At 55.1% G+C, this 12,684-nt stretch overlaps 1 protein-coding gene across 1 annotated transcript in view; it reads right to left on the bottom strand.

Moving 5' to 3' along the window:
- ADAMTS2 (ADAM metallopeptidase with thrombospondin type 1 motif 2) overlaps nt 1-12,684 on the bottom strand; it is a 219,276-nt gene that overhangs the window by 13,130 nt on the left and 193,462 nt on the right. Inside the window, exons 13-18 of the mRNA XM_044262614.1 lie at nt 12,242-12,375; nt 6,790-6,913; nt 5,795-5,875; nt 3,935-4,101; nt 2,627-2,786; nt 579-711 (exon numbers count right to left, since the gene is read on the bottom strand). Of these exons, the coding sequence (XP_044118549.1) occupies nt 579-711; nt 2,627-2,786; nt 3,935-4,101; nt 5,795-5,875; nt 6,790-6,913; nt 12,242-12,375 (799 nt within the window). The remainder of the gene's footprint in view (nt 1-578; nt 712-2,626; nt 2,787-3,934; nt 4,102-5,794; nt 5,876-6,789; nt 6,914-12,241; nt 12,376-12,684) is intronic.

Genomic DNA, 12,684 nt, shown 5'->3' with positions numbered 1-12,684 from the left:
GGCTGCTGGCATCACAGACCCTTCAGGGCAACAGGGACTCCCACAGCACCTGTCCCCACTCAGCCCCCACAGGCCTAAGTACCAACCACCCTCTCCCCTCAGGGCCCTGCGAAAGGAACCTGGGACTGGAAATGCAGCCCTGCCAAAGCCCTGGGCTAAAGGATCAAGGCTGTGGCTGCCGCAATGAGCGGTCTGGGGAATATCTACCACAGGACCTGAAGATGGCCAGTCCCCACTGAGCCTCAGTTTCCCCATCTTGGCATTAGCACATGTCATCATCTCTAAGACACACATGACCGTCTCAGTGCAGCATGTGCAAAGCAGGGGTGCACGGCACAGCCTGAGGGGTCTCAGACCCCATGACACGTGCTGAGGGAGAAAAAATCCACCAACATGGCAGGGGATGTGATGGCCAGCATCACTCAGGGCCTAGAGCCCACACCTGCCTCCCCAGGAGCCCCTGGGGATCTGCCTTCTCATCTCACGGGACCCAGGCTGGGGTCTCTGAAGAAGGGATGCACAGGCCTGTCTCTCTGAGTGACTGGGGCTGGAGGAGCCAGGTGGCCCCGGGCACTCACACTGGCTGGGAGCACTCCTGTGGGTTGCAAGCTCGGCGGATGGCTTTGGGCTTCGTGAGGGCATCGCAGAAGCCTCGGTGTACCATCTTGTGGTCCAGCCTCCGACGGCAGCCATACTTGGTGAACTGGGAGCCTGAAGACAAGAGCTTGAGGGGGCTCATGGGGCAGTGTGGCCCCTCCACGGGGCATAGAGAAGCAGCTCCATGGGCAGCTTCAGCCCCTTTTCCCCCAGCCCTCTAATGGGGTGGGGGGCGGGCAATGTGCCAGGGCCAGGCCTTGGAGATATCCAGCCTGATGTCCACCCATCACCCCAGGCTCAGCGAGTGGGAGGCCAGGGGAGAGTGGCCACCTTGCTCCCTGGTCTCTCAACTGGCTTCCTGGGGCAGGAGGGAGGGCTCTATTTCCTCTCCATTGCTCAGCCACATATTCTACCTCGAATCAACCCACGTGGAGGCGCTGCGATGAGCCTGGAGATGGCTTAGCACAGAAACATGGCCTGCAAGGCTCCTCTCACCGGAGTCTAGGACAGCTCTTCTCAACGGGGCGATTTTGACATCGGCCAGTATCTGGGACACTTAGGTGTCACAACTTGGGGTTGGGGGGTGCCACTTGCAATCTAGCACATAGAAGCCAGGGATGCTGCTCAACATCCTACAACGCACGGGACAGACCCCACAAGAATTATAAAGCCCAGTGTGTCAACAACTCCAACGTCTGTACACCCCAGGCTACCAAGTGAGTCGCAAGACAATGTGGCTGGACAGCCTGATCTAAGCTGGGTATCTGGAGAGGTCCTAGAAAGCAGAGAATGGAGGAACGTTGGTTTAGTGGGAAGGCAGCAGAGTGGCTTCCAGGGAAGAGACAACCTGTGCAAAAGCCCTGAGGCAAGAACATGGCATGTCCAGGAAAAGCAGCTAGGGCCAGTGTGGCCAGGGCCTGGTGGGCAAGGGGTAGGGGTACTGATGCAGTGGAAGAGGTCAGCAAGCTTCCCAGACCACACAGGCCATGAGGAGAATCTCATCTTTATCCAAAGAGTGGACGGAGCTGCTATAACTATGGCACTAGGAAGGGATGCCAAGAAGAGACCTTTAGGAGCTCACACTGGGGTGACAGTGGACACACAAGGGCCAGCTGGGGAGCAAGGATGGTGCCAGCACTGGGCAGACGGAACAGCAGATAGGTCCACGAGATACAGAGGAGGGAAAGTCAGCAGGACATACTCAAGGGAGGGTTGGGGGTGCCATCTGCACAGGTGGGGGCCCTGCAGAAGGAGCTGTCCACCTGCTTGAGCCATGGGAGCAGTCACCTCTTCTTTGGCAAAATCCTCTCAGTCCTCTAGGTGTGGGACCCTGACAGAGCCTGTCCTGGCCACCTGCTCTTGCCTCTTAGCTCGTCCAGCCCCTCAGGAGCAGTGAGCACGTGTGGGAGACCAGAAATCTCCTGCCCGTCTGTATGTCCCACCCAGCTGTGGACTGTTTGAGGTCCAGGGCAGGTGGGACACCTCTGCAGGAAGCCCCATTCCTCCCAGGACAGTTGGGAGGCCCTTCTGTCTAGATGCATAGAGGTACAGGGCATAACTCACAGATGAAAGGAGGAAACATAAAACACTGATATAAAGGGAGATCTGGTAATCTGGGAGGCCCTTCTGAATAAGTGTGGGGAGTGACCTCCACAGAGGGGTCCCCCTTCCTGATCTCCAGCATGACCTGAGTCCTTCCTGGGCCTGCCTCGTGAGGCATAATCCACCCACGCCACCCTCACACTAGCCTCCTGCCAGGCCAGCCCCTCTCTTCCTGATGCAGCTCCATGCCATAACACCGATGCCCACAAGCCCTTCTGGCTGCCTTTGGTCCGCTGCCCCGAGCACCCCCTTCCTGCCCACCCTCTGCCCCCCACCAGGTGCGTTGCTGCCTTGGCCTCCTGCCCCTGGGGCCAGTCTTCTCATGCTGAGCATGTCCCTCAGGCCAGGAAGTCAGCAGGGCACCGTGGGCTCAGGAACCCCTTTTCCCAGGAGCCTCCCCACGACCAGCTCTGAGAAGACCCTTCACCTCCACCGCAGGGCTTGGAGCAGGGAGTCCACTTCTTGAGAGCCCACTCATAGCCCACGGAGTCATCCTCCAGGACGTTGTTGCCGTCCACGTTGAGTGAGTCCTCATGGATCATGTACTTGTATGTCAGCGATATCCGGGCATCACCCTGTGGGATGACCTGCGCCCAGAGACGGCCGTGAGTGCGTTCGCTGTGCTGTCCACCTGCCCTCACCGACCAGTTTAGAAACACACGCCCCGGCCCATGTATGGCCGGTTCTCTTTATGGGCCATGGTTATCTTCTAGAAAGTGTCGGAAAGCTCGGATTCACCGATCCTGCACCATGGCTGGCGGGGAGGAGCATGGGGCCAGGGTCCTGCCAGCCTCCAGTCAGGGTACTTTCACCCACTGTCATTACATAACCAAATTTTATGTGTGTTTCTGTTCGAGTTCACCTTAGTTTATGCGGCTGACTTGTTCACACCACTGGCAGGTCGCTGAGGGCACTTCCAGGGGTGAAGTCCCTGCAAGTGAGGTGAGCTGAGTAGAGGGGCACACACGTGTGACACACACGGATCCTGGGCTCAGGTGCCTAAACCCAACCACTCACTCTCACAGAGGAGCTAAAGGCCTGTGAGCCTTATCCAGAGTCTTTGACATTTTTCCCTAATAAAACATCTTATTTTTGTGACGGAAATCAACTTCCAAAAAGCGATTAGAAAATCAAGTCCCCAGGGCGCTGGCTGGCTTTATTAGTGAGATGGGTGTCTCTTGATTTGGGGGCTATGAGTTTAAGCCCCACATTGGGTATAGAGATTACTTAAAAATAAAATCTTGGGAAAAAAAAAAGAAAAGAAAATCAAGCCCCTTCTGGATTCTCATTCACCCCTCTGGATTCTGGATTCATCCAGAAGTGGGTCTTGGACACAGAAGAGTTGGGGCTTAGCCCTGCTTAGGGACAAAGTCTGGTATGAGCCGGGTTTGGGAGGCTAACCTCCTGAACCCCGTCAGTCACTCCTGGGGCATTGCAAGGTTTGGATGGGATGGCAGACATGAGCAGACATGATAAAAGGTGGCCACGAATGTCATTTGGAGGAGGAAACTGAAGCCCTTAGAGGGGAGGGTTGGACTGCTGTACCCCAGGGCCCAATGCAGAGCCCAGAGTCTCATGTCTCAGGGCTCCAAGTCTGACAGATGGAGACCCTTGGTCCAAAGGGCAGGCCAGGGGTGATTTCCAAGAGGGGTCCAAAGGATGCAGGGAGGTCCAGGGGCCCCAGGAAGCCCCTCCATCTCCATCCCAGGCAGGCCTGGCCCCTGCCTCCACTTACCAGCACGGTGATGGTGCCGTGAAGGGGACCCATGGTTTGCAGCGTCTCCCGGCCGTCCTCATCCCGGTACTCCCACTCCACGCCCATAGCAATGAAGGATTTGGAATTGGGATCCACGTCATTTTCTTCATTTAAAATGAACTTGCCCGTCTCCAGGTTCTTGACGGCTGAGAATGGCAGAAGACAGCCCCCACCCCCAGCCATGATCACTCAGGGGCAGAAGCTGGGTGCACTGGAGAGAGAGGCGGGCAGGGTCCACAGGTCTGGACTGGTGAGGGGAGTGATGGGGAGCAGATCTCTGTTTGTTCCAGCTGCCCTCTGCTAGGGGCCTGTGCCAGTGGAAGCCCAGATAGCCATGGGAGCCAGCCTCGGCCTCGAAGCTACCCTGCCCAGGGCCCTTTCCTGGATCTGCCCCACAGTCCCTGGGGGTGTGTGTGGGGGTTTCAAGCAGCCGCTGTAGGATCACCTCCTTCCAGTCGACTCAGAGCCACTGTCCCCCGCACCCCGCACCCGCCTCCTGGGTGCAGCGCATCTGCTGGACACTGGGGTACAGGGCTGGGGTGAAGCTTCCTGCCATGGGGTGAGCATAGGTTCAGCTGAAAGGCAGAGCCTCCTCACCCCAACCTGCTGCCTCACGAGGCCCCCATACATCCTCTGAGACCGGGCTTGACCAGGGGGTGGCACAGGACACATGGAATACCCCAGGATCAGCAGGTGTCTGGGAGCCAATAACTGGCTGGTCAGGAAGCCCCATGCATCCCACAGTGTGGAAGGCAGCTACTGAGGGCCCCAGACAGCGATCTGAGGAGGAGGAAATCATTCTCTGCACCAGTGTCCTGTAGTGCTCTGTGCACCCCACAAAGATCCCTCAGCAGGGGCCTGCAGCCACTCAACTGGCCATCAACCCTGGCTCCTCTCACGCAGAGAGATCAGGCCTCACACCTGGAGCCTGCAGCCGGAATGTGTTTAGATTCAAGTGTCTGTCTCCCCCTTTAGGAACCAACTTTTAGGTTTTTCCTTCCACTTAAGGCAAGTGGTTTTGCATTTTGGGTAGCAATATAGTTTCCTCTTAAAACAGGGAAGAAAGAACAAAGTGCATTAAACAGAGTGGGGTGTTCGCTGTGTTGGTGGTGGTGCCAGACAGTGGCACTTGGGGAGCCCCTGACCCGGTCCAGTCTCCATGGCACAAGGAGGAGGGTGGGGCCCAAACTGGGAGAATGGATTTGTCTGGATTTCCCCCGTGACTCCCAGCATCACTTAGGACTTCAGCCCATGACCACCCAAGAGGGAGGGCCCAGGTTCCTTTAGCTGGTGGGGGTGAGGACAGGTGAAGGCCTGTGAGGGATCCCAGCAGTCTCAGAGGGCACTCAGAGTAGTACAAGCAACCACATTTGCAAGAAATGCCAAAAAGCCCTATTCCAGGTAGCATCTCTTGAGTTTAAAATTAAACTAATTGGAAATATGCAAATACAGGTTGTAACCCCATCTGCAGGCCAGCCCAGGATGCTTTCTTGTTGGTGTGGGGGCTGCTGCCCAGACACTGCTTGCAGACTCTGCCTGCCTTCCAGTGGGTAGGGGGAGCCTTCCCCCTTGGCCTTAAGATGGAAGAGGAGGTAGGCAGTCACTACTCTGTGGGCTAGGAGTACAGCATGCTTTAGATACATGTCCCTCCTTAGCTGCTGCCAGGTGCCCTTGGATCCCAGCCCCCAGCCTCTCCACCTGGAGAAGACCCCAGAAAAGATCCCCCAGGTAGGCTGAGCCAGGGACAGGGGAGGTGGAGCAGAGGCTGGGCCTCCCAGCCTGACCTCTGCCCCTGGGCTCTCTAGCCACGCCCAGAACTGCTGGGCTTCAGAGACTCACACAGGTGGTGGCTGGTGCTGTCTGCCTCCTGGATAAGCAGGTGTCTGGCTCCTGCGGGGATTTCAAACATCTTGATGTAACCTTTGTTGGGATATGGGAAGATAAAGCCAAGTGAGTCAGAAGAGGCCACTGGAATGTGGACAACACACAGAGGGGTCTCACCCTCGAAGGCCATTCCAGATGGCCCCATGGTTCATGGGCTTGACCACCTGCCTGGCTGGACAAGGGCTGATGGGAAAGGTACTGTGTCCCAGTTGGCCAAAGCCCTTTTGCTCCTCAGGTGCTCCCTGGGCCTTTTCCATGGGACACTTCGAGGGAATCCTCAGGGTGACCCCGGAGCCAAACCTGGGCTTGAAGCCAAGATGCCATATCTGCAAGGTAGACTCTCAGCAAACGGCTTGGCCTCCTAGACCTCAGCCATTTAATCTGCAAACCGAAGACCCCTGGGCTTTCCATGGGACCATGGAAAATCACTCTGTACCCTGGTGCCGGCTCTGAGTCAAGGCCATGGCCTTCTTCTAAGAGGCAAACCGAGGTGGCTTCTCCCCATTTCGGACAGTGGTATAGTCATTGCAAGCCCGCCCACACGGCTGTTCTCCCAGAGCTCAGGTTGGCCCGGGACCCCCAGTTCCCCAGCCCCATCGTGTGACTCTGTGGCCTGCCCAGGGCAGTCCTGCTGCCAGCCAGCTGGAGGGAGGAGGCAGGGAGTAAAGGACCCAGAGTCCAGCTGGGCAGCTTTGGAAGGCAAGGGAGGGGTGCCCTATGCAGGCCCCAGCCTTCAAATAAAGACTGAGATCTGCCCTGTGCACCTGTATGTTGGCATTCTCTGCCCTGACCCCTGAGATCCAGGTTTCTGTTCCCCACACAGCCTGGAGCCTGGCTCAGGCTGTACCTGACTTAGGTTCTTCCCTCCCCTTCTCATGCCCCCCTCCTCCCCATCCTGCCAGGTACAGCAGAAAATCAGGCACCGGGGGTGGAGGGAGGGGCTCACTCACCGAGCTTCTTGGGGGAGCGTGTGAATGTGCCCTTGACCACTTTGCAATGGGTGTTGTCCCCTCCACACACACCGCACTTGTCTTCCTGCTTGCTGGAGCCGATCACTCCGTCACAGCCCACCTTCTGCAGGAGGATGGTGTGCGGTGTGTACTCAACAGCCTTGCCCACTTGAGCCCCCAACCCAATCTGTGCCCCCAGGGCCCTGCCATCTGTTCCCCCTGCAGCTCAGGCCTACACCCTCCTTAGAGGTTTCTGATGCAGAGGAAGGAGACCGGGCTTTGGAGCAAGACAGACCCTGTATGCCTACCCACAGGCCACCAATGCTGCTTCCTGCCCCTCCTCTGCTCATCTGGACAGTGTGACCTCAGAGGGCTCTGCACAGCCTGACTGGGGCCACCTGCCGAGCCTGGCCTGGCCTGGCGAGCTAGCCTCTGCATGGATGTCTCTGTCCCAGTGGCTGTGAATCAGACCTAGCTTCTGCCCTTCTCCCAGGGGCCATACAGTGCAGCCTGGCTGGGGCTCTCACCCAAAGCTTGGGCCTGCAGGCCCCAAGAACACAATGCCCCCTTGAGTCTGTCTCTGGGGTGTCTGTGCAGGAGTTGACAAGAGTTGGTGAGAACAACTGGAACTCCATTCATTCAAGAAATCCTCTCAGTATCACCTACTCCAGTGTCAGAATTATTCCACACTAAGCAGGGTTGCTCCCTTGACCTGGGCCACCCAGCCAAGGTAGTAACAAGTTCAGGTTCTACTCTCCATAGCTATGGCAGCATACCATTCCCAGGGCCAGGGAAACTCCACAGAAGGAGCTCCTGCAGGATGGGCCTGAGCATGTCACCTGAGGCTACTCTCTCCTAGCTCAGCCAAGGAAGACAGCCCATCCTCTGAGCTAGTCGGCTCCCTCTGCCTGTCCTAGAGTGCATCAGAGCGTGACAGGTTTTCCTTTTTGCCAAGGCTGCCAGGAAGCTCAGAGCCAATTTTCCCTTCAAGGTCATCCCTGCTACCTTCCTCTGGAAAAACCCACTTCTCCCTCTGCTCTTTGATTTCTGACTTTTGTCTCACGAGGGCCTTGCAGGGCAGGGGCTCTGCACCATGAAAAGGCTACAGAGGAGTGGTTCATAAATCATGTTTGAAGGTGTGGACAGATGTTGATGGTGTTTGGTCTTACCCGTTCCAGTGTAATCATAAGCCCTTTGAATCATTTTTGAAAGTGAGCGGGGTGAAAAACAATCACTGAAATGAACATGCTCATGTTTATTATAATGGTTCCTGGTGGGGGGGATAGAATTAGCCACGGAAGACAACATGATCTACCAGGGAAAAAAGAAGACCAAATGAAAACATTGGTCTTTAAAGGTGCAGAAGCCTGAACCGAATGTGCCCACTTGCCATTTCTAGATGAATGGTCTCAGGAGGCAAGCTGCTCTCACTCTGAGTTGGTTTCCATGTTCATGACATGGTATCAGAGCAGCCCAGCCTGTGGGGGCTCTTGCTGGGGGGGGGAGGAGATGGGCCTTGGAAACAGTCACAGGCTCCCTTCTTCAGGGAAGGCTGGAGTTGGTGTGGGGGGGGGGGCGGGGAGAACCCGCTTTTAGGCCAGGACAGTTAAACTCCCTGTGAGAAGGGTTGCTTCAGCCTCTCACCCGAGGGGGACTCATGCTCTCTTTCAGACAGAATAAACCAGAAGCAAAAAGCCTCTGAGTTGTAGAGGCAGGTGAGAGGCATGCCAGGGAACAAAGCAGCATCTGGAAGGTGCTCTCCCAGACTCCAGACTCCGAAACCCACGTCATTTTGTGAACCTTACCAGAGGACCAACTCTGTTCTAGAAGCTCTTCACTGGTTCATGTGCTCTTTCTTTCTTTCTCTTTTTTTTAAAAGATTTTATTTTATTTTTTATTTGACAGAGAGAGAGAGGTCACAAGTAGGCAGAGAGGCAGGCAGAGAGAGAGAAGGGGAAGCAGGCTCCCTGCCGAGCAGAGAGCCCCATGTGGGCTTCAATCCCAGGACTCTGAGATCATGACCCGAGCGGAATGCAGAGACCTAACCCACTGAGCCACCCAGGCGCCCTCATGTGCTCTTTCTAAAAAGACTTGCAGCCCAAAACACTAATTAGAAATTCAGCTGGCTGGAACAGAAGGAGGGTATCTGGACAGAGGGAAAACAAAGCCAACAGGCTACATTTTAAGACACTTGTTCCAATGGAGACTTTTCTCCAAGAGTCACAAGAGGTGAGCAAAAGGGAAAGCAGAATAAATTAAGTACTTGATCTGTCAGAACTCCAAAGATATTAACATGGCTTGTCACCCTTTTTCCTTACTTCTCAGGCATTTTTTTAATCACCTTTTATTTTTTCTGGAATCAAGGTATGTCTAATAATCACAGCGGACAGGAGCCGGCCTGCCCTAGAGAGGAGCGGTTTTGTCTGGGCAACTGCTGGTCAGCTCATCAGGAGGCCTGACCCCCCAGAGCAAGCAAGCACTGTCCACAGCGGGGGGCCGGGGGGAAGACTGCATCCCTGGTAAGTGTCTACAGACCTTCAGGAGATGCCATTCTAATACTCAGCGCCTGAATAAGGGGGAAAATGCGCGTAAGACATTAACTGAGTAGAAGAGGCTAATGAAAACCAGGGTCACTGTGTGGGTCTGAAATCTCACTTGTGGTCCTACTGGGGTTGATGGCTCAGGCTGGGGAGGGCCCGTGTCCCCAAGAGGCTTTGTGTGGCTGCTGCCCATTGAGGCAATGGCCAGAGAGGGCTGGCAGCTGAACTCTGCTGCAGTCCAAGCCAGACTGGAGGACACTGGCGGAGATGGCGGTCTCCCTCTCCCATGGGGAAGGGCCCACAGCTGACGAGGTGCTGCTTCCCTCCCCTCCCCTCTGTTACGAAATCCTGCAGGAAAGTCCTCAGATCAGGACAGATGCTAGCTTCTTTCAATTTCTGCCTTTCTCAATGCCATTTTCAGATGATATATTTGATAACTCACTATTACTTTCTCAGGGCAGTGGACTGTGCCCTTTATTCTGTTGGCTTCATTTAATTCTTGATACTCTTTTCATTCCTTTCTCTGTGTGAACATGTGTATGCTCACGTGGATTTCTGTTCTCCCGAAGCGTCTTCTGCTGTCATTTCACTTTTAACCTTCTTGAGTCATGTTTTGATATTCCCTAATTGACAGCGTCCACTCGGGCATGATTTTTGACCCAGCACGAGATACTTTCACAAGAAGGGCTGCACGTCCCCAGGCATTGTGAGGACTTGGTACCTCATCTTAACTACTGCTCACGTCTTCAGTGTGGTCCCAACCCGTCTCCTTTGCTTTAGAACTTCTGCTATATGATCACATTAAGCATAAATATTTGTGGGGCGCCTGGGTGGCTCAGTGGGTTAAGCCGCTGCCTTCGGCTCAGGTCATGATCTCAGGATCCTGGGATCGAGCCCCGCATCAGGCTCTCTGCTCAGCAGGGAGCCTTCTTCCTCCTCTCTCTCTCTCTCTGCCTGCCTCTCTGCCTACTTGTAATCTCTCTCTGTCAAATAAATAAATAAAATCTTTAAAAAAAAAACCCATAAATATTTGTTTTCCAATGATGCCAGAAATTGCTCATCCTGCTGTCATTCCTTTAAAATCACCATTAATGAAATTCTTCATCTCCTCTTCTTCAACTGTCAATGGTGCAGTGAAGCTCTAGCCCCGGAGACAGTGAATGGATGCTCTGGCTTCTCTATTATGTTTGCGGCCATATCGCAGTTGCTGCTTAAAGCCACTTCTATTAGTAAATGTAATGCTGCTGGTGTTGGTCATGGTTCTAAATTTCTTCTGTGTCTTACGATGTTCTTTTTTTTTTTAAGACTTTATTTTATTTTAGACAGACACGGAAAGAGCATGCACGCATGAGCAAGGGGAAGGGAAGAAGGAGCGAGAGAATCCCAAGCAGACTCCTGGCAGAGTGAGAGCCTGACACAGGGCTCAATCCCACCACCCTGAGATAATGACCTGACCTGCAACCAAGTGAGACGCTCAACCGACGACTCCACTCAGCTCTACCCCTCCATGTCTTACAGTGTTTTGAGAACTTGAACTTGCTGGCTAGGGACAAGCTGCCCCTCCCTCATGCCTGCTTTTATGGGTAGCAGAGGGCTGGTCTGGGAGCACGTTTCGTAGTATGTAAAACAACAATTCCCCATAACCACCTCGATCGGCCTCTCACGCACAAGCTGATACTTCCCCTGCCAGGAATCATCCCCAGGCCAGGTGGCAGGAAGCCGGGGCCTCCCCTCTAGCCCAGATCCCGCCCATCCTCAACTGTTTCCTGGGTCCGGCCTGCCTTTCCTGAGGAAACCCCCATAAAACTCTGCCCCCCAACCCCTTTCTTAGCCCCCCCCACCCCCGACTAAACCTGGTGCTTCCCCATAGGGCCCTGCATAGTGAGGTGAGCCTTTCTCTCAGGAAACCTAAGTAACTCGTTCTTCCTTCAATAGCACTGGCCTCTCTGGGTTGTCACTAGGTCACCTCCATAAATTTAAACCCTGCAGGAACAAAGGCAATGCTGCTGTCTCTGTTCCTCCATATGTGGTCTCACAACCTGAGTGGACTGTGCACCGTGGCCTCCATGCCGGACTCAAGCAGGGTGGCTCCCCTCCAGTCCCTGGCCACTGTGTCTGGAGGAGCCTCCTTTGCTGCAGGCTACCATCCTCCATGAGTGGACAGAAGTTCTGAGCACAAGTCTGGCCGCCCCGCACCCTACCTCCTCACTCTCCTGGCCTCGCCCTCTTTCTCTGGGGTGCCTGCGGCAATCTGCCAGGCTTTCTGCCTGAGGCCTCCTGAAGATTCTGTCTCTCAGGAAAATGAGACAGAAGTCAGCCTCTATGATCCTACAATCGGTCCTGCCTCATCAGACTCCATGGAGGCCTCCAGCTATTTCTAGGGAGCCTGGCAGAGGGCAGGCCTCTGCTCACGCCATGATGGTAATGCAAGGTTATTGCACTGTTGTTTCTTGTGACAGCCCGAGACTGAAGCCAAAGATGCAATAATGGAAAACCCAGCAGGGCATTTCTACAAAGGGCCAAACCAGCAAGCCCCATGGTGGGCTGCCCTGATGGAGAATGAGCTGTCTGGGCCCAGCAGAGTGCGAGAAGGAGGCAGCACTCTGGAACAGGTCACCTGTGAACCACATGCGGCAGAACCACCAGGGAAGCATGTAAAATTCATGCGCCTAGGCCCAACCTCGAGCTACAGAGTCAGAACCTGAGGTGGGGCCCTCAAGCTCCCCGGGAGCCCACAGACACACTCAAGTCTGAGGGCCCTTGGCACAGAGAAGAGATCGTGCCTTCCCTGTTCCAGGCACTGGTTCGAACACTTTGCATTAGCCCCCATGAGGCTGCCCCATAACCCCAGGAAGCTGACATCCTGAGCTGTGGCCCCCACACCCCTGTGCCCCCATCCCCACGGCACTCACCCTGCACTCCCCACGCACACACAGGCTGAAGGCATCCTTATAAGAGCAGCGTGTCCCGTCGTGCACCATGCGCTTCATGGACACCACCTCCCCAGTCTCCCTGGACTCGCAGTACAGGTGGCATCTCTCCTTGGCTGGAAGGGAAGTGGCAGGGTGCTGGCGAGGAGGCCCAGCTGCACGGCTCGCTAGCTCCCCAAGTTTGCTCAAGAGAAGCACCATACAAGGGAGAAGCTCTCCTGAGACTTTTCTTGGTAAATACCTGCCCTTCACAGGACTACCCTGGGCCTGGGACAGAAAGTGAAAGGGGAGAGGTGACTACAGCCCCCTTGGTGAGTCTGCCTTGGGGACTTTGGCCCCAGGCTATTGGATTTAGGAAGAGCTTTTCCCAACAGAGCCAGGCTGATGTTGGCACAGATCCCAGAGGCTCTGACAGCCTTTCCCTC

This window comes from Neovison vison, chromosome 1 (genome assembly GCF_020171115.1).
Source record: "Neovison vison isolate M4711 chromosome 1, ASM_NN_V1, whole genome shotgun sequence".
Taxonomy (NCBI): domain Eukaryota; kingdom Metazoa; phylum Chordata; class Mammalia; order Carnivora; family Mustelidae; genus Neogale; species Neogale vison.
The sequence above is the reverse complement of the archived record's forward strand: the minus strand, read 5'-3'. Positions and strand labels throughout refer to the sequence as shown.